At 44.8% G+C, this 26,739-nt stretch overlaps 1 protein-coding gene and 1 long non-coding RNA gene across 3 annotated transcripts; one reads left to right on the top strand and one right to left on the bottom strand.

Moving 5' to 3' along the window:
- Positions 1-1,158: 1,158 nt before the first annotated feature.
- On the bottom strand, positions 1,159-9,061 carry LOC144162729 (uncharacterized). The gene is made up of 3 exons (XR_013320752.1): positions 8,855-9,061; positions 8,102-8,239; positions 1,159-1,803 (listed from the first exon to the last, which is right to left on the bottom strand). It is a non-coding gene; the product is annotated as an uncharacterized LOC144162729 (long non-coding RNA).
- Positions 9,062-9,171: 110 nt separating this feature from the next.
- On the top strand, positions 9,172-24,800 carry Trs31 (trafficking protein particle complex subunit 31). Of its 2 annotated transcripts, XM_077693369.1 has the most exons (7): positions 13,214-13,378; positions 13,503-13,591; positions 14,838-14,964; positions 16,851-16,908; positions 21,150-21,209; positions 22,561-22,625; positions 24,587-24,800. In XM_077693369.1, exons 1-7 carry the CDS (start codon positions 13,316-13,318, stop codon positions 24,683-24,685), a joined length of 561 nt encoding a protein of 186 aa, XP_077549495.1. In that variant the 5' UTR covers positions 13,214-13,315; the 3' UTR covers positions 24,686-24,800. The 2 variants fall into 2 exon arrangements, 1 of the variants encoding a protein (XP_077549495.1); XR_013320751.1 differs by lacking the exons at positions 14,838-14,964; positions 16,851-16,908; positions 21,150-21,209; positions 22,561-22,625; positions 24,587-24,800 and adding exons at positions 9,172-9,339; positions 9,473-9,671 and having other exon boundaries at positions 10,399-13,440; positions 13,503-13,567.
- The last annotated feature ends 1,939 nt before the right edge of the window (positions 24,801-26,739 follow it).

The following is a 26,739-nucleotide window of genomic DNA, read 5'->3' on the forward strand; positions in this document are numbered from 1 at the left end:
AGGTGGTGCCAATTGAACACAATAATAATTTTCCAAAGCCTCCATTTGAAAAATTTGTTTCCAACATTGTATTCTCTACACATTTCGGTATCAGAAGCAAAAGGAATTAAAGTTGTACCTGCTCTGGGTGCCAAGATATCTGAGGATGAAATACTAGCTTTGCATTGCAAGAAAAGTGCCGTTTCACCATCGAATTCTGCGCTTACTGAGCTGTAGAGTGCACTTTAAAATGCTATTATAATATAATAACAACAAAATATGGTGCCTTTTGATGAGGAAATTTACAGACTGATAGAAAAATGGCCGTGGAGGCTGAAAATGCCATTTTTGAGAAAACGCTTTTTTTGACCGTTTTTCGGCCCCAAAGACCCAACTGCCCCCTTAAGGGGAGGTGCCAAAACCCCTTAGAGAGAGGATGAAGACATGACATTTGAATCTAGTGGCTAAAAATGAACCATTCATGTAGCACCCCACCGTAAAAGGGGATTGATCTTCACTCATTTCCTGAAATAAAGTTTAAAAGCAGTTCATCCAGGGCAGTTGCCACCAGCACCCTAAAGTAGTATGGTGGAAACACACCACAATCTTTGCTTTTGGGAGGTCTTTTACCGGGCTGTCTACCAAAAAACTCAAATTCTTTTTTTCTAAGTGGGCACCTGGTCTTAAAAAAAAAAAAAACATGGTTTTTACAGTTAGGACGATAAAAATTGGGTGATGCATGTGGTTTTTCATTGAAATTGTAGATATGAAGTTTGTTTCTGTGTAAAACAACTACATTAAACTTTATTTGGCTTTTATGTTTGATTTTTTGACAGCCTTTGTAAAAAAACTGCTTGAGGGATGCAGCTGAACAAGGTACCGGTGAACTGTGCACAAATCAAGGACTGACTGCCATAAGACTAACATTATCATTATATATGGTCTGTAGCAGAAGTGACAGCTGTTTGAAGTTTGGGCCTGGACGGCAACACCAGTTTTCCTGGTTCCCATTTTCTAGGCCCAAACTTCACATGGCTATAACTTCTGCTACAGACCAGATAGAATGATAATGCTAGTATTATTGCACTCCTTGACTTGTGCACAGTTAACTGGTACTTTATTCAGCTGCGCCCCTCCAGCAGTTTTTTTATAAAGGCTGTCGTAAAATCAAACATAAAAATCGAAATAAATGTGAATGGAGTCGTATTACACAGAAACAAATTTCATATCTACAGTTTCAATGAAAAACCACATGCATCCCCCGATTCTTATCATCATAACTGTAAAAATAAAGTTTTTGATCAAAAACTGATGTTTCTTTCTAACTCGAAGCTTTCTGGCCAGCTCCGGCCTCGAAGGTCAGCTGCGCCTGATCAAAAGGACTGTCAACACGGCTTGAGCTCAAGGCATCCTGGAATGAGGACACCTCTCTGAAGCATTTTGCGCATTTAATTAAAGGTTATTCTGGCTCTCTCTCTTGCGACTTGAGTCAAAGTCCAAAATCTAAACTGCTTCGACCGTATCAGAAGGGCGCAGTCTGACAGACAATGGTTTCATAATGCAAGGGACACTGGTTCCATTATGACCATGGAAAGCGTTTTTTCTTGAGGTGCATGTGCTTTTGCTTATCATCCTCATCGCTTTGTGAAAATCACTGTGTAAAGTTAGCTTTCCTGCAGTGCATTATGTAGCCACATTGAATGCAATCAGTGAGGTCCTGAAAGCTTCACTTTAACAACAGGAGTTACGTGCTCGTCAAGACCCTCGTCTCACAGCAAACTTCTCTTCACCAGCAGGCACAGGCTAGAGCCCAGTCAGCAGGTGCTGCAAAGACATGATGAGAGTATTTAAGCACGAACCTCAAGATGGAAAGGAGGCGGAGCAAAGAGCAAGAAAAATGCATCAGGAGGAGACTGCAAGCTATGGGATGAGCAAGCTAGGTGTGGTGCTGTCAGGACACTGATGTCGCAACCCAAGCCTGGGAACAAGCGGAGCCAATAGCGCAGTTGTTCCAGCCTCCTCTGGAACAGTGATTCAGCTGATACGCCAATGACACGCCAACAGTGACACGCCAATTTATAGTTATATTCTATATTTATATTAAATGAAGCCAGTGCACGTGATGCCATCTCCCGAGTTGTGCCATGCTTGCACTGCTCACCCCCTTGCTGGTAGCCATGTGCTTGTACCGTGGTCAACCTCAAGTCTTCACCCCTTTCCTTTGAAATCCTTTGTGTGCACGCACAACTCATTACATGCTGTCGAAAAAGAAGAAATAAAAACGTGCATCACTAGAAAGCATAGCTGCTACCCCAGCAACAAGTGGAGGGGGCACCCTTTTGTTTGTTTTGCCCGAGACGACTGTCCAGAATGGCGGATTACCAGCCCGCGCATGTGCAGATTGCTAATAGAAAAAGGTCCATTACCGCAATCTCATGGAGTCCGACGTATCACAGACGCTGCGGCACATACATGGCGGCACACACACAGGGTCGCCCACTTGTGGGCCACACCAGTGAATACAACCTATGAAGTGCTATACCCACCACCGATATAGCATTATCTAGCTGCAGTCAGCAACACTTTTTTTATGTTTACACGTACTTTCAAGCGTTCGGAGGGTCAAAATGGCTGCTTGTCACTGCTTCTGACTGATCATCCATGGGTCGATCCCACCAATCTGGCTGCCACAAATCACAGTAATAACGCGGAAGTCTTCAATTGTGGGCCGGACTGACACACACGATTCGCGCCAGGGCTGTCAAACTGGCGTGGCAACTTTCTGATCGCGGCGTTAACACGCCACAGTGGTTCGAACACTTGCCCAGTATGACGGTAGCTATTTCTGTCGTCGTTGGTTTGTCGCATAATGCATGCTTTACTGATGTTTAAGTGCAAGACCTGGCAAGCTTCTCTAGCTCACCCAGAATTTCTCGATACGCAACTCTGAGCTGACGTGTAAGCACGTCTGTTTGTCGTGTGGTTCCTTGTTAATGAGCCAGACCATGCAACTGAACGGTGCGAATGCAGATTTGATGCTTTCAGTGCATTTCACTCCTTTCTTCGATCAACAAGAGAGAAACTGTCAGTAATGCTCATAGAAAGACGGGGCGAGTCAGAAATGCTGCTTGGACACTTCCTAGTACCATATAAATAGTGTACTTAATCTTACCGAGAGCCAAAGCATCATTTTAGGTTGTAGTGAAGCAGACCAGAAACCACCCCTGCCCTTTTTCTTGTCCTTTCTCTTTGAAGCACTGCTTTGTTTATGTATTGAAAACCAATTTGTGCAGTGGCACACTTCATTAGTTATTTGTGTATATGGCTAATTTTTTACATTTTAACATTTATATGTTCTCATTGTAGTATGATACTAATCTTGATCAGTGCATTTTTGAAGCAGAGGTGGTTTTCTTCAGGTGGCAGTTCCTTTTCTCTACAAAAAAGGGCTTGCTGTAAACAGGATCAAACAACAAAAAAGGAAATCTGTTTTAAGTAAGGAGGAAAAAGGTTCACGTCAATTTCACGTTATTCAGCTCGGTGACCTACAATCCGACACTATCCATTTCCCAACCATTGGCACGCCTCAAGGTGCAGTATTATCCCCACTCCTATTTAACATTGCCCTAATCCACCTTCCCAGTAAGCTCGCCGCGATCCCTTGCTTACTCCACAGCATATACGCCGATAATATTACGCTGTGGACCACCAGAGGCAGCGACTTTCAAATCGAGGAGGTTCTCTAACAGGGAGCTGACTTAGTTACCGCCGCCGCGCAAGTTACCGCCGCCGCGCTCACCTGAAAAATCTGAGCTTTTAATCCACCCCGCCAAATCAACCGGCAACCCGGCCCAGACACCCACCATTGAGGTCCGCATTGATGGTAGGGATGTTCGCCAAGTGGAAGTCCTGAAAATACTTGGACTCTGCATACAGCGCAATTTCGCAAACATTAAGTACCTAGCACAGCTGAATTCTCAGGTGAATCAGACGATCGCCCTCATCCGCAGGATTGCTGCCCGCAACAAGGGGCTCAAAGAAACGGAGCGTATCCGGCTGATACAGGCATTTGGGCTCTGCCTTCTCACTTACTCCCTCCCGTATCTCTTGCCCTCGCGTACCGAACTCTCTAAAGTCAACTGCCTCATTCGAAAGACCTAAAAAACGGCGCTACAAATCCCTCAGAGCACTACCACTGCCAGACTCGAGAAACTCGGCATTTACAATACTGCGGAGGAACTCATTGAAGCCCACCTTATCGGTCAGCTAAATAGGCTCTCATCCACCCCCACTGGTCACACTCTCCTTGTTACTCTTAACCTTAAAGCCCCTATCCTCTGTGATGACAGGCTCCCGGTACCAGCCGACATTCATGGCTCCCTCACTATCCACCCTTTACCGCGCAATATCACCCTGTTTTCAACAAGCAGCCTAGGGAACTACGAGCACAAGCACTTACAGAGAAATACCCCGTCCACCCCACTACGGTTTATGTGGACGCAGCTTGCTATCGATGGCAGGATGCATACGCTGTCGCAGTAGTAATCAACCATCCCAACACTCCTCCTCTTAAATCCCTAACAGACCGCACCAACTGACCGCTGAGGCGGGAGAGGCGGCAATAGATGATCGGTAAAAAGTGCAAATGCTCATGGGTGCATTGTCAGCTCCCGCGGAGTTTAGTTACTTCCGGTTCGAGAGCTCTCCTGGCCTCCCATATGCCGACGGCTTTCACGCGCGCTTGTGCTTGTTGTTTATCTGTTTCCACTGGAAAAAAAAACCGCTCATGCATCGCACATTCAATGTGTAACAACAATGAATTCTACTAGGGGCTTCTCTGAAAGGTTAGCACTCTGTGACAAATAAACAACACGCACACACGCGCGTGAAAGCCGCCGGCGTACGGGAGGCCAGGCGAGATCTCGAACCGAAAGTGGCTGGAGCAGACAACGTACCCATGAGCCTTTGAACTTTTTACCGGTCACCTATCGCGCTAGTTTTTACACATAGGCCGCCCCCTATCACTATCATCTCGGATTCGAAAACGGCCATTCGAAATTACGCCAGAGGCATGATCTCGCCCCTGGCGCTCAAAATTCTCCTCAAAAATCCTCCTACCATACAAATAAAGCTGATCTGGACTCCGGCCCACATGGGCATGGGGGGAAATGAGGCAGCACATAGGGCCGCTCGAGAGCATACCGTCCAAGCAGGCCCTAGCCTCGAACCTTTTCACGGAGCCCTATCAGCTTGGGACAGTCTCTTGACCTTCCAAGACATTACGGCACATTACCGCCTCTCACGCCGCCAGCTCCCCCCCCGCACACCCGGATTTATCCAACAGGGAAGAACGGCTATGGCGACTGGTGCAAACCCATACCCTCCCATGTCGCTACCACCTGCACCGTATTTATCCTTCCGTCTACCCCTCCACCAACTGCACGGCCTGTGGAGCAGTGGAAACACTGGACCATCTTCTTTGGAACTGTCCCCACAACCCCTATCCTCTCTTAGCAGACGGTGGGCACTGGGCTGAGGCACTGGGCAGCTTCGACCTGTCTACCCAGCGGGTGATGACGGCGAGGGCTGCTGCGGACACCGGTACGCCGGTCACCACGTCCCCTAAGGGGCCTTTAAAGGCTCAATAAAATGTTTGTCCTCCTCCTCCCATGGTGCGGTCACATGCGGTTTTGCACAGATGGCATCTGGCCCCATTTTGTCTGACTGGCAATGAAAACTGCCTGCTTCAAAATAACTAAGACATTTTTTAGCCACATTTACATTCAGGCAGAAAGTGCTGTGCAGCCATTGCATGTAATGTTGCCTAGTATGAAAAATTGTGCTCAATAGGTTTCTGAGGAAAGCTGGTTTCGAGAATTGCATTGTGCCATAGGACAAAACAAAATTAACTATAAATGAAAAACAACACAACAAAAGTCCTGAGTTTTGCCATGCATATTTTTGTGCTCCTTTTCTATCATGTTTACAACCAACATGACCATACTGTTAATTACATTGCACCTTTGGTCTCATAGGTCATCCAGAAAGGAAAACAACTGAAGTCGATTAAGTAGTGCAAGGAAAATTCACTTTATATTGTAAAACAACAACAGTATTAATGTATTCTTGAAAGCGTAAGAAACAACAGCCTCGCCTGGACCTTTTGCAAATGTAAAGTAGTTTCTTCTTGTCTTCTTTTTATTTTATGGTGAAGGAATGGGGCTGCTTCTTTTCCTGCAGCTTGTTAAGTTGGCCAATTTTTATGTGATCAGGTATCTAAGCATTCAGGAGTAGACGTGTCCTGATCAGGTATATCTTGAGTCCAACTGAGTAAAGCGTATTCTGATTTTTATCATGCTAAGGGTCATATTCCGAATGCTCCCCATGAGCACAAACGAGTTGCAGTGAATGAATGAAGATAGCACGGAATTCTTTTATCAACACGTAAATGCCTAAGACTAGTTCACATACTTGAGCAAATCACAAGCACGGCATAAACTTAATGCGGTTGCCCAGCAGTTGGGCAACACGCCACTATTTAAACTAAATGCATATGCTACTCGATAGTTTCCCTCCAGCTTAGAGACTGCCTTTTCCATGTATTTTCTAGTTCATAAATATACCATAGAATGCTTGGCTGCAGCAGCTCTCATAAATTACAAAAGGACAAGAATAAGATGGGCATTGCTTCCACAGATGATCCCTTTGTATCATTCCTGACATGAAATAGCCAAGTGAATCTTTGGACCTTGGTAACAAACTGTTTCAAAGCACAGTGCAAACCGTGATGAACAAACAGCATTGCGTCAGGTGCATAGCCTGCGACACTGTGCAGCTGAAAAAAATATCTATGTCTTTCTGCTTCATTTTCCTGTGTCTACATATGCAAAGTGCCTTTATTAACAATAAAAGCAGGGCGGTAGGAGGGGTGTAAAACGTTTAAAGAGCTTACGGCAAAATAATGTGACACGCTTTTTTTAAACATTATGTATGAGCTGCCTCACGTAAGAGGCATTTCTTACAACATTCTTAGCCCTGTACGGCTTTCTCACACAGCTTAGATGTCGTGCGAAAAAGGCAACTTAGTCTAACAGCTCAAGGCGAGGTAGGTGCACCTTCTCCCGTTTGCACTCAAGAGTTTACATGAGAAGGCATTAAGTAATTGCATCATAATCGAGTAAACTGAGGTCACTTCGCACTATGAGGCACAGGGCAGTGTGGTAGACCTCTCACTCAAGGATCTTTAGCGTAAACCAAGACATTGTGTACAGAAGGTTATTTTTTTTGGCTTTATAAATTCAATGCAGCCCCGGCAGCCAAGAATCGAACCCAAGACATTGTACATCCCTGCAGCCATAGGAAACCATGTGAGATCTGAGCAATCTGGCACCTGAGAAATCTCATTACGATGAATAAAGCTACCGTGCGATATTACTTAGTGTTTACAAAAACCAAGGATAGACAGCATAGGGGCACTAGATACATCCTTGCTTACACAAAACTCAAAAGTAAAATTTAAAAATATATATATATATGACGCGGCCATCCGAGGCACGGTATATCTATGATGTTGACTAACACCATGTACTGTGCCCTGGCCGACGACGTAATTTATGTTCCTGCCTCCACTGGAAGCTGGAAAGCACTGTAAACGGCCCTGCGGTCAGCCATAACCCATTACACGCCCAAGACTACAGTGCAAACTTTGTCGTGACGGAAACCACGTACGGTGCTGTTTGCACGAAGGTCACGCCAGCCCACCTCATAGATTGTGCTATATTGGTAGTGCATATAACAATTTCTGGTGGGACTTCACTAGGTGGTACATATAGCATCATCCATAAATTTGCAACAGTAAAAAAATGAAGGTAGCAATTAAGCAGTGCATGAGCTATCCCTACCTCTTCATTGTTTCACTAGCTACTGAAAGACTTGTATTTGAAAATGTCAGGCTGGAATGGATGCATAGACCAGGTTGGTTTTTTTGACATCGGCATAAATAACTAAACTTGATTTTTAGTACACACGCTGCTGTCTTCATGGCTATCAACTACCGTGTTACTGTAAACCCTCGCTTGAAATGTACACGGAGTGAGAACGCACTGGTGGATCTAAAGTATACCATCAAATAGAAGCCAGGAAAAGTCGGGAACCCGTTTGGTTGTGACAAGTGGCCTGCACTAGAATGGCAGTTCCCACTAGAATGGCAGGATGAGTGCTGCAGGCAGGCTAGGGGCACCGTGACTGCAGTCAGGAGATGCTGCAAGAGAAATAAATGGAACATGAGGAATGAAGCACCGTTGAGGCAGCAGTAAATAAACAATCTAGGATGACTAAAAAAAGGGCAAACGAAAGCGAAGACCACACAAGCAGTGCTCTTGCCCGCCCTGCGTTATCCGGGTCGTTCCGGCTGAATTTCCATCGGTTATTGAACGCCGATTGATGAGATGAAAACACATAACGACGTAAGCATTCCTTGGCAGGCACTCCTGACAGCAAAAGTGCTGGATGCAGCAACGAGTGCGACAGACTAAAGTAGCGTGTTACAACGCCCTCACGAACCACACGCACACACGAAAACCTTGCCAACAGGGACCTGTCACGCTCCTAACTTCACCAACAGATCGCACTGCAAGTTCATTTTCGTTACAATATTAAGATCGGTTAGCACAAGGCACGTTGTCTAGAAAAAGCGTCGAGGAAAACAAGTGATGTTAATGACGCCACATTAAAGAGACAATGAAACGTCATGGGCGAGACGGGTTTGCAATGCGAGCGAGTTTCCGCGCCGTGCAACAAACCGCCAACAGCTCGCCAATATAACTGCCGCGAGCAGAAAGCAAGCTTTGCAGTAGGAGATATGCGAAACACTCACCTGGTCGGCCGATGGTGGACAGTTGAACGCCCACAGATAACTGCAAAGCTGTAGTGCCAGAAGACGCTGGAGCTGTTGAACGACGACTGACAGGGCGACAACCATCGCCAGTTTATGAATTCTTGCGTCGACCGCATAAGTCGAACGCGACTACTTGAATCGCTACGGCACGTACGCCGTGTAGGCAGCACTCGGAAAAATGCAAACATACCGCCCGGGAACGCTGCGAGCAAACGTGACGTCACATCCGCCTAGCGATGCTCCTCACCCGCCCAGAAGGTTGGTTAATTCCTCTCCTGAAGGGCAGGTCGGTACGCCTGGCCAACGTGCACCTGGCCTCGTTCGTGCGGGCGCTGCATTTGCTTCTGCGGAGATGAAAAACGTGTGTTCGCGAGTGTGACGCAAATAGCGGAAATGGTGTCATCGTGCGTCGCCTACGGATGTACGAATAGAGCGAAGAAAGGATCGGGAATAACTTTTCATCTGTAAGTACCGAAGTTTGTTCAAAACAATACATGGTGTGTTCACCCACGGCTGCTCGTTGTGGGCCCATTTTGGGGGCCTTGCTTCCGCTTCGTCCTTTGTTTTCTGGTATCACAGCTAGTTTTTCTTGTACAGATTCCCCAAAAATGCCGAGGTGCGAAACCAGTGGAAACAAGCGGTTCGTCGAGAGGGCTGGGAGCCGAAAGACGGAGACCAGTTGTGTTCCGTCCATTTCACCCCGGAATGCTTCGACCGAACAGGACAAACAGTTCGGCTGCGACATGGAAGCTTGCCGACAGTGTTTCCAGAGTTCCCAAAACACCTGCAAAAGCCAGTAAGAGTCATTTCCTAGTCCGCAGTGTAGCGGTATTAAATGTCTCTGCTTCAAAGTGGCTCGTGCAATGTGCGTTGTGCGCGTTTTCGTCACTCGTAAACGTAATGTTTGTTGCTCTCGTATGAATTCTTGACGTCGATGGTGGCAGTAATATTTCGCGCCACAAAGCTTCGCGATAGCGAAGTCGCACACAAATGCTCTGATTGATTGATTGTGGGGTTTAACGCGCCGAAATTAACTACTCAGGTTATGAGGCGCGCCGTAGTGAAGGGCTCCGGATTGATTTTGAGCACGGGGACCTTTAACATGCGCCAAAATCTCGAACACACGCGCGTTGTCGGAAAAGCGGCCGCCGCGGCCGGGAATCGAACCCGCGACCTTTGCTCAGCAGCAGAACGCCTTAGCCATTTAGCCACCGCGGCGGGTTCAAACGCTCTCACAGTCTACCTCAAAATAACCTAACTGCCTTCCACTCAGCTGTAAAGCTGTTAGAACATATACAAGCAACGTGGCATGTGATATCAGAATGATTATAACTCATACATAACTCGATTCATTGCGTAGCAAGCAAGATTCCTCGCTGGGCATGTTAAGTGTTCTTTTATGTATGCAGCTTATTTTGCGCGACAATGTTTTTCTAGAGGTTTTGAGTAGATACTCCATTAGTGTTTACAGTTGGCTCGTTCGGCATGCAGAAGTACTAAATGCACTGGTTTTTTAATTACAGGTGAAAAGGAAGCGCCCTCCACCAACTCCTCGGGATCCTCCCGCCACTGGATGCATTGAAGTTGTGTGTGCTGAACAAGAAGGGGAAGATGGTGCCACGGCTTCACCAACTAAAGAGCACTACAAGAAATTGCTCCACGCATCGACTCAAAAAGTGACTCACCTTCAGAAGAAAGTTAAAATTTTGCAGCAAAACAAGCGAAGGCTCAGCCGAAGAAACGAGGTGGCCGAAGAAATAATGAAAAAACTCAAGGAGAAAAAGCTCCTGTCCGAGGAGGGGGTAGAAGTTTTGGAAGCTACTTTTTCTCCTGAGATTCAGCAGCTACTATCTAGGGCACAAGAACAACAAAAAGGCAAATACCCCCCAGAGCTGCGTGCATTTGCGCTAACACTGCATTTCTATTCACCGGCTGCTTACGAATATGTTAGATCGAAATTCAATGGAGCTCTGCCAGCAACTCGTACGCTTCGAGAGTGGTACCGGTCGGTGAATGGGGAGCCAGGGTTCACCGTTGAGTCCTTCTCCTTTCTCGAGAAGCTTGTCAAAAGTGTTGGCAATCTCCATTGTGCCCTAATAGTTGATGACATGGCTATCAGAAAGCAAATCGAGCTTGTTGGAAACAAGGTCGTTGGTTATGTCGATTTAGGCACAGGCATGCAAGATGACAGCATTCCGGAGGCAAGGAATGCATGTGTATATATGCTTGTTGGTTTGAATATGAGACTGAAGTTGCCTGTAGGCTACTTCCTAATTGATTCGCTCACAGGTTCAGAAAGGGCTGAACTGACGAGGCAATGCATTGCCAGGCTGGCATCTATAGGGGTGGAAGTTGTTTCGCTCACTTTTGATGGTGCAGCGTCTAATTTCAGCATGGCAAAGTGTCTTGGTGCAGATCTCCAACTCGGCAGTGAGAACTTCGTGACAAGCTTCAAGAACCCTAGTGATCCGTGCAAGCTCGTCTACATTGTATTAGACGCATGTCACATGATAAAGCTAATACGCAACTCGCTGGCAACTGTAAGTCACTTGGTTGATGAGGATGGGAAATTTGTGAAATGGGCATATGTAAAGGCACTAGACGCCCTTCAGCGTGAAGAGGGATTGCGACTGGGAAACAAGTTGACGAGTGCCCATGTCCAATGGGAGAGGCAGAAAATGAAAGTGCGACTTGCCGTCCAAGCACTCAGCGCATCAGTTGCTGATGCCTTGGTGTTTTGTGAGCACGAACTGAAACTGCCCCAATTCAGGGGTGCTAGTGCGACTGCGAGGTTCATCAGAGTTTTCGACCACCTCTTCGACATCCTAAACTCTAGGAACCCCTTAGCTAAGTCGTTCAAGGCCCCACTGCGCAAGCAAAATGAAAATTGCTGGAAGTCTCACTTCGATGAAGCTCGAAGGTACATCACGGCTCTGAAGGATCCAGCTGGTCGGCCTGTTCTAGAGTCTCCAAAAAAGACAGGATTCCTTGGATTCATTGTTTGCATGCAAAGCATTGAGCATATTTTTGACCACTTGGTAGTCCATGGCTCTATGACGTATATTTTAACTCATAAAATGAGCCAAGACCATGCTGAAACCTTTTTTGGCGGTGTTCGAGGTCGGGGTGGTTTCAACAATAACCCTACAGCAGCGCAGTTCACTGCTGCGTATAAGCGCCTCTTAGTGCACACAGAAGTGTCGTCATCAAGTGCAGGCAACTGTTCACCAGACCTTGTGTCCATCCTCAGCAAGTCTGCTACCGTTCTCAGCACGGAAAACACAGACACAACTGTGGCAAGGCGTTCAATCATGCAGCCCGAAGACCATGATTACACTCACCGATTGGACATCCCTGAGAGTTTGTCTTCATTTAGCCAATCTGTGGTGCCATACATTGCTGGCTTTGTTGCTAGAAGTCTTGGTGCCTCAAGCATGTGTGAAGAGTGCGTAATGGCCCTTCAAACCGAACAACAGCCTGCTTTGGTGAGGCATAAGAATAGAGGTGGGCTTACTTCACCATCGGATGACGTTGTGTCGATTTGTACAGCTGCAGAGAAAGGTCTGCGTCGGTTACAGGCAGAATGCACAACACTGGGGGCTGTTCACTCAAGATCAAGGCACCTAGTTCTGGAAATTCTTGGTCTTCTGCCGGACAAGCAGTGGTTCTCAAGTCTTAATCAACACATCCTTGATGGTGATGCCTTGGACAACCACATTTACAAATTGTGTAAAGATGTGGTGGAATTGTACATAAAAATTCGAATTCACCACATGATCAAGGAAAAGAATCGAAAAATGTCGGCAGAAAAAGTAAGGAATGTGCTAACTAAGCTTATACTTTTCAAAAATCAGTAGGCACTCTGTTGAAACCTCAAGTTGAGGGGTCATTAAGGTGGTGTAATTACAAAATGAAGTTTTCCTGCTACTACCCGTACCTTGTTTAATCAGCATCGTAGTAGCTGGAATAAAGCTGTTTCATGATATGTGTATGCTTTCTTTTATTTTTACGAATTACAAAAATAACAGAGGCCAGGGAGGCTTCATCGCGAATGTGTGCGCCTTGGCCATGGCCTTGGCTATGTACGTTTCTGCCTATGCCAAGATGGCCGCCGCCCGCTCGGACTGGCTTCACCCCTTAGCAGTGGCGCGCATAGGAGGCCTCCACTCCAGCAATCTTTATATAACCTCCTTGGTACCATGTCACAAACGCTACGACCACGAGCCCACGACAACTTGAAAAGAAAAGGCCCGTGTGATAAAAGCAATAAAAGACCCGCCAGCAGATTCAGCAAAACGAGTAGCATCGTCATCATTGCTTTTGTCACTATCATCGTCAACTTTTGCTCCCGGGGATGTTGGGATGTTCAGGGGAAAACAGAAACAAGAAGTCGGGCGCTTTGCGGTTTAGGAGGCTGGCTGAGCTGGAAGAGTGTTCAAAATGTCGAATATGAGAAACAGGATCAGCATTCTGGACAAACCGCTTAGCAAGAGCAAAAACGACGTACGTAAACTTGCCAAAACGACGCGTTGTGACTAGCTACTCCGCTTGAACGCGCCCGCTCGGTAACGACAGATCCGCCCTCGGTAGTCGTATGTTTTTGTGACGGTGACTTCATTCCGTGCAGGTCCACATCAGCGTGTTTGGCCTCCTGTTTTCCGAAATAGTGCAGTACTGTCAGAACAGAGTCTACACTATCCCCGAGCTCCAAACGAAGTAAGTGGCGCGTTTGCTTTTCAACCTCTCGTCCCACTGTTTATACTTTTCAAGTATAACCTTTGGCCCAAATCAAAAGCCGTGAGCTGCACGTATCAGCTCTTTACAGCGTAAAGGTTTAGCGAGCGGCAAGCGCAGGTTAAAAGAATTAGGCTGGATGTGACGTGTTCCAAGCCTTTGCGATGTTCGGTTTTAACGCCAGAAAGACTTCGTATTGCTGTACGACCAGGCTCCGTGACTGATGCTTTTCTCACTGCTTCCGAAGGAGAATGTAAGCACACTCGTAGAAACACGCGAATGCGTCCATTTGGAGCTGTGTCCCCAGTGTAAATTCGTGATCTGCGGCGACAGCATCCACCGCGCTACGTCTCTCGCGTGTGAAGTTACCACAATCAGAATGGAATATTATTTTGCAACCTCGAAAGTTGCTCAAAGTTTGGCTTTTCGAGCTGGTTTGTGGGCATAAACTCACAGTGGCACCGCAGACTTTGCTATGGTTAATACGGATTGAAATATGCGGGCGTCTTAGCTTTGAGAAGATCGTGTGTTTGCATTTACACTAAGGTGAGTTGGTCACAGTACCTCCTTGCTCTACGCAAGGCGTGCTCTCAATGAAGGCTTCACCAATTTTATTAATCAGCTGCCTTACAACAAGTAAACTGACGAGTTTTTAACTAAATAAACTAAGTTAGGAAGTTTTGAGCCAGCCATGTCGAACTCGTGTAAGTACCGCTTGCATATGTGCTGACAAATAGGGCTACCACCCACAAAAAGTGCATATGCTTATTTAAGTATTCAGCTTAGATATAGCATTATCATTGCATGCAGCTTGACTTCTAGTTACTCGTGCTCTGTACCCATCGTGCTGGCTCAGTGGCTAAGGTGTTGTGCTGCGGACACGAGGTTGCGCGTTCGATTTCCGGCCGCGGCGGCCGCTTTTCTGATGGAGGCGAAAAGCAAAAACGCCCATATGTACGAGATTTCGGCGCACGTTGAAGATCCCCAGGTGGTCAAAATTAATCCGGAGCCCTCCACTACGGTGCGCCTCATCGCCTGCATTGTGTAGGCACGTTGTACCCTACAATCAATCAATCAATACTTGTGTTTTGTATTCAGCCGCCGCCTAGCAACAGCATTGTGTAGAGCAAATAATTAACCTAATGTGATACCACTGCTGCGACACTATTGCAAGTTTTTTGACTCATCCTGTAACTTTTAACCGAACATTTTGTGACTCTGCTCGCAGGCTTTCTGAACTGGGATTCCACGTAGGCCAGAGAGTTCTTGACCTCCTGGCTGTGCGTGAAAAGAACTACAAGAGGGAGACCAAGCTTCTCAACATCCTGCTGTTTGTTAAATCCTCCGTCTGGAAGGTGATCAGAGTTTCTCTCTTTTTTTGCGTTTGTGCCCCAGTGTCTCACAGTGCTTTCAGATTTAGATACTCAGCATTGAAGGCAGTGTTTGTTTGGACTTGCCCAAGCTGTACCACGTAACGTACTAGTCAGTCACTTGTCGATCAGGTTGTATAAAAAAATCTATACCTGCATGCTCGCTGATGTTATGACATGCATCTGAACTCTTCGTGGGGCTAAAACTATCCTCGTTGCACTCTTGGATATTGTGCATTGTCTCATATGGCATTGCTAAACAAGCACAAATTGGTGGTTAGGTGGGGACTTCATTGCCTTCTCTACTTACCATAAATTTTACCTCTGGTTTCCCAAACCAATTTATCGTGTGCTGCTAATGCAATGTTATACCCCTGCTACACTGGGGTCCAAATGTCATTTGAACCAAATGTCATTTGACTCAAATGGGTTGCTTCAAATGCCATTCAGAATCCGCCGTGCTACACTACAATTTCGATGGCATTTGAAAGCTTTCACAACTGTTCGCTGTGCTGTAGTGGCGCAGTTGTTGCCCCGTTCCGTTTTCGTACACTAATACAACAATCAAACTTAGGAGCAGTCCGAGGCAGCAAAATGATATCAAATTAGAAGAGACACCAGGTTTGACTCTAAATATGGCTGTCTTGCGTTGTTTTTGTTTGTGTTTTTTGCAACTGACACACTGGTTTTGAGAGTATGAAAATTAAATATGTTGATTTCGTATTTTAAGTTAATAAACAGTGAACAAAGTTTCACAAACAACAATATTTTGTTTGTTTTACGTACGGAAGTATTATATTTTTTATTGCCGATCGAAGACGCTGCGTCCGAGAGTGCTGGAAATGGCATTTTAAATCTTAAATGTCTCTCTCGGTGCTCATTTGGCTCAAATGTCATTTGAGCCAAATGGCATTTAAAAACCTAGTGTAGCAGCACGACTTGGCATTTGAGCCAAATGACATTTGGTTCAAATGACATTTAGACCCCAGTGTAGCAGCGGTATTAAGTTTATTTGCAAGTTAGCTCTGGTTGGAGGCAAATTTTCACTTAGCGTAAGACGTATTACGACATGCAGTTGGCACCTGTCTTGTAGGAACTGTGCACGAGAAAATAATAGGGGGGAGGGGAGAGAGAAGATAATCGGGAGTTGTGTGAAATGCTTAGTATACAGGGTGTTGCGACGATGACTGAAACACTTTAAAAATTTTTCCTGAGCGAACCGCCGCTCCGTTCGTGCTCAAGCTTCACACGAAGGTCGCATTTTGTGGTCTATTTTGTTTGACACCGGGAACAGTGACGGTACTTGGCTGTTTATCCTGAAAATAAATGAAAACGATTTTCGCCTATGGGAAAATGGCGGCTGATTTGGACGTGCGAGCTCGAAAACCAGGTTTTCTGATCGTCTGCTAGCTCATTCCTAGGTGCATTTTCAGATCGTCTGCTGCACCATTTGGCTCCTTCCTACCGTGAATCCCAAACGTGCGTTTCGCTCTGCATACCCCAGGAGGTTCTGTCGTTGCAACATCAACTTGCGCTGGCTCACGCAAGCTGAAATAAACTTTTCTTACACGGATACAAAACATTAAAAAACAGTGAAACCACGTTATTTCCTTTTGGGCTTGTTAGTGAATGTTAGAGTTACAGCAGTTTGCTGGAGCATTTGGTCCAGGCATTGGAAACTCGCAAATGAGGGGATTATATGGCATTTGCAGGATACCAAAGACCTCTGTTTGAGGGTCTCTCTTCTGTGAGATTAAGCCAGGGCGTTTGTTTTGTGGTATTTTTGTGGAATTGAAGATCTGCAGTACTTTCTGGGTGCTTCTTTTAGATAAAAATGTTACAGGTGTATGTATATCTTCCTCTGTTTGCAGACGCTGTTTGGCAAGGAGGCTGACAAGCTTGAACAGGCCAATGATGATGAGAAAACATGTATCCTTTGCTATGTTCTGGGTCCCAGAGTTTGTTTTGTGCAGCTTACTTGCATGACGCTTTCTGATTGGATTGTTTTACTTGTGAGGTAGGAACCAAAAAAAGCAAACCTCAATGCAGAATTACAGAGTTTGTACGATTATTACGCGCACGTTTTTTTCGCTAAAAGTAGCCTTCCAATTTGCGTGCGAGTTACAATAGGGCTAAAAACTGAGCTTGGCCAGAGAGAGGCCCGCAGCATCCCCATGTGCATTTACCGTATTTTCGCGTGTATCACCTGCACCAAAAATGCGAAAATTTTAGTGGCAAAGTAGGGGTGCTGATAATACGCTGGGTTTTTTCTTTAGTGAAGCTTCACGGCAGTGTGTATTGTGCTGTGATGCTCCTACACAGTAACACTGACTAAGCCTTCCATGGCAGCGATTGCACAAAACATACAAGGACAAGGGAGAAAAAACAAGGAGGAATGCAGTCTAACAACTGAATTTTACTAGTAAATTGTGACTATTCTACCTGCTAAATATACTCTTTTTCTGTCTACATAGTATGTGATGTGTTGCTTGAGCTTGGCTTAGCCTTTTCTGCATCAAATGTTCAAGCAGTATGCGAGGATTTTTTTTTTTCTTTTCCGGTGGGCTGAAACTGGGGGTGCAGATTATATGCAGGGGCGGGTTATACGCGCAAAAATACAGTAACTCCTCCCAACATACAACTACCTAGATGCAGTACAAAACAATCTGTCAACATCATGTGAGTAAATTTTGACGTACCCGTCTCAAAAAGGCATACCTTATCCAGCTGTTGCATGTATGGCTACTCTTGCAATTAGGATTTCAGTTCAGTCATTGTGGCTTCGAAGATGTATCACTACAAAGCATCCTTCAAGTGCAAAGTGACTTTACTTGCCAACAGCAAGGGGAACTGAGCGGCATCATGCGTACTCAACATCCAGGAGACATTTGTGCACGATTGGCGTAAACAAAAGCTTCACCATCCCCGAGAACAGATTTTTTTTAGAATGTGAAGAATCCCCTCAGAAGAATTCATAATGAAGCGGATAAAGAACCAACGACCAACCCATTACACCTAAAATGCTAAAAGTGACGGCACTTGAAATTGCACAAATGCTTTCAATGTTCTCCACTGCAGTTTTAATGCCAGTGCCAGCTGGATAAGGAAGTTCATAAAGCACAAGGTACCGCATTTGCGTGGTTCTAATGCGCTCCCGATTGTAACGCGCAGGTAAATTTACTTACGAAAATTCGGCGAAACAATTTGATGCCGATTCTACTGCGCGGATGTAGAAGACATGACACCACGCAGTTGGCAGAAGACATTTTGTTTCACGTACGCAACTATGGCAGCAAAATTCCTTGTGCTTCGTAAACTCGCTTTTCCAGCTCCTGCTGGCGTTAAAACTAAAGTGGGCAACATTGGAAGCCGATTTCGGTTTTGAGACCGATTGTAACGCGCACGCAAACTTTTAAGGCAACTTGTAGCAAAAAAAGGTGCGCGTTCGAATTGTGCAATTATGGTACTTTTGCTGCCACAGTTGCGGGCGTCAAGTAAACTGTCTTCTGCTAGGTACGTAGTGCCATGTCTTCGACATCTGTGCAGTAGAATCAGTGTCAAATTCCTGTTTAGAATTTTCCTATGTGCGTTACAGTGGGGGGGAATGTTAGAATCATGCAAATATGGTAAGTCATTAAGCGCAGGCATTTCTTGTTTGCTGTATAAAGGCATTTTGCTCTACCATAAGTGACCAGGCAACCTGCGTTAGACTGTACATTCAATTTGAAAGTATAGGTAGTAAGAGACTACGAGTGAACCAAACTTGGAGTGACGAATTTGGGAATTCGTTGTACCTGAGTAGGCATCCCTGAAGCACAACAAAGGGATTGCCTAAATTACAGTCTGTGGTTGAACGTAAAACGTGACAAAAATAAAGCAAATAAATGATAGTGAAAAAGAAAACAGTAAGAGAGAATTTTTTTTTTTTCACGAAAGCACCTTCAGTGCATTCATTGAGCCAGTCTTCGACAAAGATTGTGCGACCACTGCGTTAGAAGGTGCGAATTACTTAAATGGTCAGAAATTTATTTTAATTCAGTTAGTCTGGAAGCCATGTGATTCAATTACACGTTGTATTCGCGCAGAATTGACTGAAGGCTTGCCATGTGGGTTGAAATGGAGAATTTATTTTTTTGTGTTGTTTGTGGGTGACTAAAGAAGCAGTTCCTACCTGTCTGGCTTATCAAAGAAATTGACCACATTGTAGGAGGGTCCACTGGTCTTGGCGAAGGGGAAGCTTTCCGAAACAAGGTTGTTTTCTTGGAATTCAGCTGTTATTTGAAGCTCTCCGTACAAGTTCACAGACTTTAATTATTGATTCGTCAGATGTATTTAGTTTATATATCTTTATTATGCACGTGAATTTATTTAAATGTATGTACACATACTTGTTTGTATCATTTACATGCACCTCTTACATATATCTATTATAACATAGACTGCAAACCTTTTTCAGGGATAAATTTGGTAGGTGAGGCACGTTTACGATGTAGATGTTATTTTAGGCAACTCCCCTTTTCCACAGGAAAAGACTTGAAGAGATGGTGGCCCTTTGACTGTTAACATGCTTAAAATTGAAGCACCCCTCATTTCCCAATTCTACGAGCACTGTTAGTCTGCAGGGAACTTACGTGTATTTCATTCGTTTGGCAGAATTTTCGCGAGCCAAGCTCTCTGGTAAGCTGCACTGGTTCAAAAACTGTTTGGTTTGTTTCTCGCGGATGGATGCACAAAAATTTGCTGAGTGTTTGTAAACTTGGTTAACACAAAGCATTTTGTGGCATTTTAATGGTTGCCCAGTTCAGCGTAACAGCTTTAGAGCATCAAGTTTTAATGAAACTTGGTTGTAAATTGTATTCTCGATTCCTGAAGCACAACGTTCAATTCTTCTCAGCTGACAACAATTTCAATGCTTCACTACCACCAAAAATTGGTTACACACATCGCAAGGCACCTGTTCTTCGAAACCGGGGGAAGTGTTATTTTTGTAACAAGCAAGGGATTAAATTTAAGGTTAATTAAAGTGTTACATTTTTTACTGCTCGTTATTGACTAAACTGGGAGATTGCTTAGTCCAAATGGAACGCTGTGTTAACATTAATACATAAAAGCTAACTGCCTGTTGTAAGGAACGTGAGAGTGGAAGCAACACAGCTGAAATAAAATCTCTAGCCGGTAACATTGTCAAACCAATTGGAACGCAAAGATTGTTGATTACTTTCGGAACTATTCAGCACTGCAAACAAACTGTCGCTGATGCAAAAATACGATTTAAGCTGCTAGCACAAGGACGCGGGTTCGATTCCCAGCCGCGGCGGCCGCTTTTCTGATGGAGGCAAAAAGCGAAAACGCCCGTGTGTTCAAGATTTCAGTGCACGTTAAAGATCTCCAGGTGGTCAAAATTAACCCTTTGAGGGTCATGGCCGTACATGTACGGCATCGGCAAACACTTTCAAAATGGTCAATGACGCACATGTACGGCATCACTTGTATCTTTAAAAAGCATGCCTTTTTCGCGAACTTTTTTTGCTTGGCATGTGCTACCACTCTTCGGAAATACGTGAAATTTTGTTCTTGCACCGATGGCTCTTCTTTTTTTTTTTTTTTGTATGATTTACTTCAGCGGCACGCCGGCTATCGCTTGCGCATCTGCTAACGAGGGGGCACGCTGGGTATCGCCCACCGGGCGCCCGGGTGCCTCTCGATTCTTGCGCCTGCCACAGACCAAGGTCGCCTGCAAAACTGCTGAGGCTCTTTTCTCCTTTTTTTTGCATTTTATGAGCGGTGCGCCGTCTATCGCTCCCCCATCCGGCCACGCGCGCATGATTTTGATTCACTCAAAAGGTGCCGGCTTGTTACTCTCTCATTTTTATTTAGAATTTTTCGTGTGTTACTCATGAATAAACCACGTATATGTAACAACAGAAACGATTTTCTTGTCACTTTATGGTCACCCTAAAAAAATTAAGAGAATTTTTTGTTGAAATAGATTCATCTGAACAATTTAAATCAGCAATAAAAGAAATCAACCCCGGGGGGATGCATTTGGTGAAAAAATTCAACCCTCAAAGGGTTAATCCGGAGCCCTCCACTACTGCGTGCCTCGTCGCCTGTGTAGCGTTGGTACGTTAAACCCTACAATCAATCAATTTACCTTGACTGCAAGCCAGACTACCTGATTGAAAAGGAGCCTCTAGTCATCAAGTTCATCTCAGTCCCCAAGGACAGGGGTAAGACGCTTCCGTACTTTAGCACCTGCTTGTGTTACCTGTGTTGCGGAATTTCAGTAGCCATACCCCTTCATTACAAATGCAGCTTCTGGAAGATAAAACTGTTGCAAGCAATTAGCCTACGGGAAATGGTAATTGTTCTCGTACTCAATTTCGTTTGTAATGTTGTCTTAGTAATTCAGTGTTTTTCAATATGGGATAGAGAGTGCATTGGTGTATTTTTGCTAAAGGGTTTGTGGCTCTTAAGAGATTGCTTCATTTGAGCCCAAGTCCATTACATCATGAAATGAGTAGGTATGTTGAATTTTGTGTAATTTTATTGTATATAAAGTACAGGGTTACAAATATAAAGTTTATGTAAAAATTAAATAAATATTTGGAGCCACTGCAGCACAATAGCAGTGTTCGTTGGTAAATATTAAGTTTATTAAATGGGGAATAAGTATGCTTAGAAGAAAAAGTTTAGGTCCAGTGAATGCTTTAACGAAATTATAAGTTAGATCTTAAGCTAACAAGTGACAATAATTGCGTAAAAGCTGGGAGTATTGGACTCGCAATTTTTTAATATGAAGTTGCACTTCACGAGCCAAAACAGCTAAACTTCATGGATTAGAGCACTTAGGGCAGACAAAATTGATACCTTGAGATTTCTTGCACTAGAATTGTGCAGCTGCCTTTTGCAAAAGCTGTGATGCGGGGAGGACTACTTGATGTACAAAATATGTGAAGTTTGTCCCCGTGGAGCCCTATGGTAAACAATCCCACCGCGGTGGCTCAGTGGCTAAGGCGTGCTGCTAGCCCAGGGACGAGGGTTCAGATTGAGGTGCAGTGGCCGCTTTTCATGGGGAGGTGAAAAGCAAAAACACCTGTGTCTTGAGCTTTCAATGCATGTTAACGATCCCCAGGTGGTCAAATTTAATCCGGAGCCCTTCACTACGGCGTGCGTCGTAGCGCAGCTATAGGTGTGGCGTGTTAAACTCCTATAATTGAAAATTTTGAAGTAGAAATAAGTTAAGGGGTAATGCTTTGAAAATACGGTGTTCAGATTTAGAAATTTCTGCTGGTACAGTAATGCTTCAAAATTGGAGGTCTGTTCTTAGTCACTCCTCACACTCTTTACCATACTTGGTTGTGTTTGTTGAAATCGTTAGTTTTGAATGAATAGTTTGAGTGCTTTCTTGCAGCTCTTGGTATTGCAGTTTAATGTGTTAGGTCTAGGCATGGAGCAGACTACCAGCAAAGGCCGTAGCATGACTTCAGCTGGACCAGTAGCAGTACTATTGCCGATTTGTCGCTGTAGGGCTGTGGTGAGCCACTTTGCCTTATCCCATCTTCTACTATTGCTTTTCAGGCAGCCTCAACTGCGCTTCATTCGTAGCGGGCATCATCGAGGCCATCTTGATTGGCTGCAACTTTGTGAGCAACTTTTTCACTTTGCACTTTTTTTTATGCTGTGTTGACAGTTACGGCTTTTAAAGCTAAATGTTTAGGGGGTTGTGAGGTTGGGGGGGGGGGGGGCTTTTAAATTGACAATCTTTCTGCATTGGTTTAAATTTGATTAAACAGCTTAAATTGTCTTTCTGCACGGCAAAAGCTGTGAAGTATCAGTGGCGGAGGGCTTTTTACTGGTTGTGTGTTCAAAATAGACGTTCTTGTGCATATTGATGTGATTGCAGGCTTCTCGAGACACCGTATTTTTGGTAGTTGAGACTCTCTGAATTTAGTATTAGATTTACTTCTTTTTGTTGTTTTTACTGTTCTCCAAAAACAATGAAAAAAAAAAACTTTTTCACAGCATTCAAATAGTATAATGCAGCAAACATGGAGGTACTCTTGTAGAAAAAGCAATGTAGGCTCCTTAGTGTGCAGCTAAATGAATGTAGAAAGCAAACACAATCAAGATGACGCCAGCAGTCAGATAGTCTGCTGCAATACGGCAGGCATTGTCTACATTGAGGGCATTAGGGCCAGCAGCTTGTGTCCTCAATATAACGATGTCTCTAAAACTGTAGGCATATTTGCAGTGAATGCCTACAGTTTCCCCTTTGTTTACAAATGTATTGTAGGTCTATGCCTACAGTTTTCCGCTTTGCTTACAGACATGTATTGTAGGTCTATCACAGACATCACGTTTGTAAACAATGCATGTGAGGCCAGTGGCAGGTGACCAGGGGCACGGGAAAAAGGTGGGAGTGCCTAGCCACACTTGACTTGACTAGCCTGCACGTGGTTTGTTTTTGCAAGTGTTCATATATCACGCAGGGCATGCGCAAGAACAACTGAGGACTGCTCTTTAAAGCAAGTGTTTGCAGATTGTTCACTGCCTACTTGGCTCCACAGGATTTACGTGTGTGCAAAACAAAAGCTGCCCTTTCGTTTTTTTATTGGTGGGCAAGGCAACGAGAATGTCATCAGTAGTTGATGAAGTTGGTTTGGTGAAATTTGCAAACTGAGCTGTCGAGAGATCACAGAGGCTGTCTTTGAACACCCCTAATCAATGTATACTACCTCAAAGGGGCCATGAAGACAAAATACAAGTTGGTTTTAGTCGAAAGATTTCGTGTTTTATGGGGCCCGTAGCGCTTGTCTGGAAGCCAGCAATGCTTTATTCACTGACACATTAATCAATTTAAGTTAAAATTTTGATTCTCCCGCCAAAAGGTGTGTTTTCGTGACGTGTGCAATGATGTCATATGTGCTGGGGAGCTTTGTTTACCATTAGTCAACCTAGTTGGTGCCACCATATCTTGGCTGGCCGTTTTCTACCTTTTTTTTGACCATATTTGCACCTGGCTTGTTTTTGTTAAGGTAGAGAATAGGTAATCGTTTTGTGAAACATGGTGTTCGCTCGACAAATAGGGTCATATATGACACCGTTGCTTGCGCCAATCTGCCAGTGTCGTGTGAGACAACCCCAAAACACCGCATTGCTGTGCAGATAAAATATCATAGTGCGCACTGTACTAACAGCAGTGCGCATCGATACTTCTTTGTTTATAAGCACTTTCATAACTTGCACTGTTTGACCCACCGTTCTTACTGCTATAAAAAGAATGTACCCTAAATGTAAGCGCAAATAGCTCATTTGGCAAGCTTATATGAGTGCTGGTAATTTGCATTTGCTTTTGCCAGCCTCGGCAAATCGCAGAGCTGGCTGGTATGACATCATAGGTTCTGTTGCGGGAAGTGATCTATTTGGTCGCACGGTCATTCCCTTTTTTCCAAATTATGTACGTAGTTTATTTTAGTGAAGTTTACTTTAAAAGTGGGGTCGGTGTGATTTTAACAAGGCAATCTTTTGAATGAACCAACCTTGTGTTTTGTCTGCATGGCCCCTCTAATCAAAAACACATCCTGTTTCCCTCCCCCCATTGCAGCCAGCCAAGGTGACCGCCCACTGGTACAAGGGGACCACCTTCATGATCAAGTTCGAGGAATCGGTCATCGCCAGGGACAAGGCGCTGGAGAGCCGATGAGTTGCCGGGAAGATGCGTCCGTGTGTGCTGGAATGCCGTGTAGAACTGTGTGTGCCCCTCACACATTTTTTCCTCTCGCTGTACTTGAGAAACAAAGTGCCACTTCGCCTTCTTACTGCCTTTGGCTTCTAACTGGGCTACAACTGGCCAGATGCAGTGGCTACTGCTGTCTGTCCTGGTGTGTTTTGACAACCCTAATGACGGCCAAGGGCTGCCAGCGGTGAGTTTGTTAGTGTTGCAGCAAGAGCTTGGATGACGACGACAATGTGCGTCAAAGGCTTTCTTCGATGCCGTCAAAGGATTTCTTCATCCTTCGTGAAGGTACTGTTGTGTCTGTCGCACAGGCATTCTGCTTGCAAGGAACTACTAGAATTGAAATTCATTCGAGTAGTTACGTGTGTACAAAGTGTTCTGCTGCTGCACATACGGCTGCGGCCGCTGTGTTCCAGACAAAAGTTTAATAACACAACGTTTTTGTGTGATGAGGTTGTAGTACCTGGGTAATCTTAAATTAGTATTCCCGTGTGTTTGCCTGTGTGGATGAAGCTACTAATTAGAAAATTTTATTGCAACCTGAGGAATTTTGTGTGGAATTCTCAAGGTTGGCATGACAGCCCTTAGGCAGAGAGCTGTGAATTTGAATCACCTGCTCTACTTTGGTGAGAATCGAATGATAGTTCACAGGTGTATTTGCAGTGCCACTTGTTCTGAAGAGTTGAAAGCTTTTAGACTTCCCATAGGTGGTCTGTAGCCACTTCTGCAAACTGTGTGGCATGCAAGCCATTGTCATGCTTAAAAAATATGAGGTGGACAGCGGGCATGGGAACATGTTAATTCATTTTGAGGAAGGTGAAACGTGGAGGTGTTGAGGGACCGTCAGTAATAGTTCTGGGAACACCGTCATGAGGGATGAACAAGTACATCAAAGGGTGTGATGAAGCAGCATCTAGGCACTCAATAATATGGTGCAAACCATCAACCCTATGGTGGGACTTAATGTTACTAGAAATAGAAAAAAAGTTCCACAGCTTAAGTTTCTCTTCTGATATGAGGGTGCATGAGCGTCCCTTCTTGTTTAGTTGTGAAAGCTAAGTGGGAGTAAGTATGTCGACATCACTGCAAATCAAAATTTGTGAATAGTGCAGCTTTGAAAGAGAGCGTTGGCCAGCTCTGGCCTTGAAGATCAGCAGAGCTTGGTCCGGAAAGGCTGTCAACGTGGCCCAATCTCAAGGCACCCTGGAATGAGGATGCCTTTCTGAAGCCCTTCCTTGACTTCGTTAAAGCTTATTCTCTTTCTATCGACTGTCTGCTTTTGACGGCCTATGTCATTGTCACTGGCCAATCTGCCCAAACAGTATGTTCTTAATCCTACAAGTCTTGATGTTGGGTGACCTTAATTAACCTTGAGCCTGATAAAGGGACCGAGCGTTGAGCTATCGAAGCTATGTCGGCGAGGTGGGCACTGTCCGTGAAGGCTTAAACAGCACATGTACAATGTAAGAAAGAAAAATGTATCGTCTAAAACTCTCACCAAGCATGTGGAAGCAACTCGCCGCAACATAGACTCGGCCAATGTGGAAATAATAGAAAAAGAGAAGAACTGTACTTCGGGGCTTTATCTTGAATCCCTGACAATACAGACCACGGAGCACACACTTAATTGCAATGATGGCAACTTCCCACATGTGCACACACGTCGCCTTCTTCGCATCTTGAAGACAATGTAAACCGGATCACTTCTGCTCTCATTTCATTGTGAACAAGATCTGTAGGGGAGCTGAATTGTCTTTGTTTTATAAACTTTAATGGTCGGTGTCAGTTTTAATTATTGTCGCGTAGCAGCCAGTGGGAATTGTGATGACAGGTTCTGGCGACGCTTCTCTGAAGATGCCACTTTTTTCGTCAAGTCAGTATTACAGTGGTAGTTGTCTCGGAGGTGGTGTTAAAGGGGCCATGCAGACAAAACACAAGTTTGGTTCATACGAAAGATTGCCTCGTTAGAATCATAGTGACACCACTTTTAACGCACACTTCGCTAAAACAAGCTACATACT

The sequence above is a fragment of the Haemaphysalis longicornis genome, unplaced genomic scaffold (genome assembly GCF_048455015.1).
Source record: "Haemaphysalis longicornis isolate Haplotype H1 unplaced genomic scaffold, Haemaphysalis longicornis Haplotype H1 scaffold_12, whole genome shotgun sequence".
NCBI classification, from domain to species: domain Eukaryota; kingdom Metazoa; phylum Arthropoda; class Arachnida; order Ixodida; family Ixodidae; genus Haemaphysalis; species Haemaphysalis longicornis.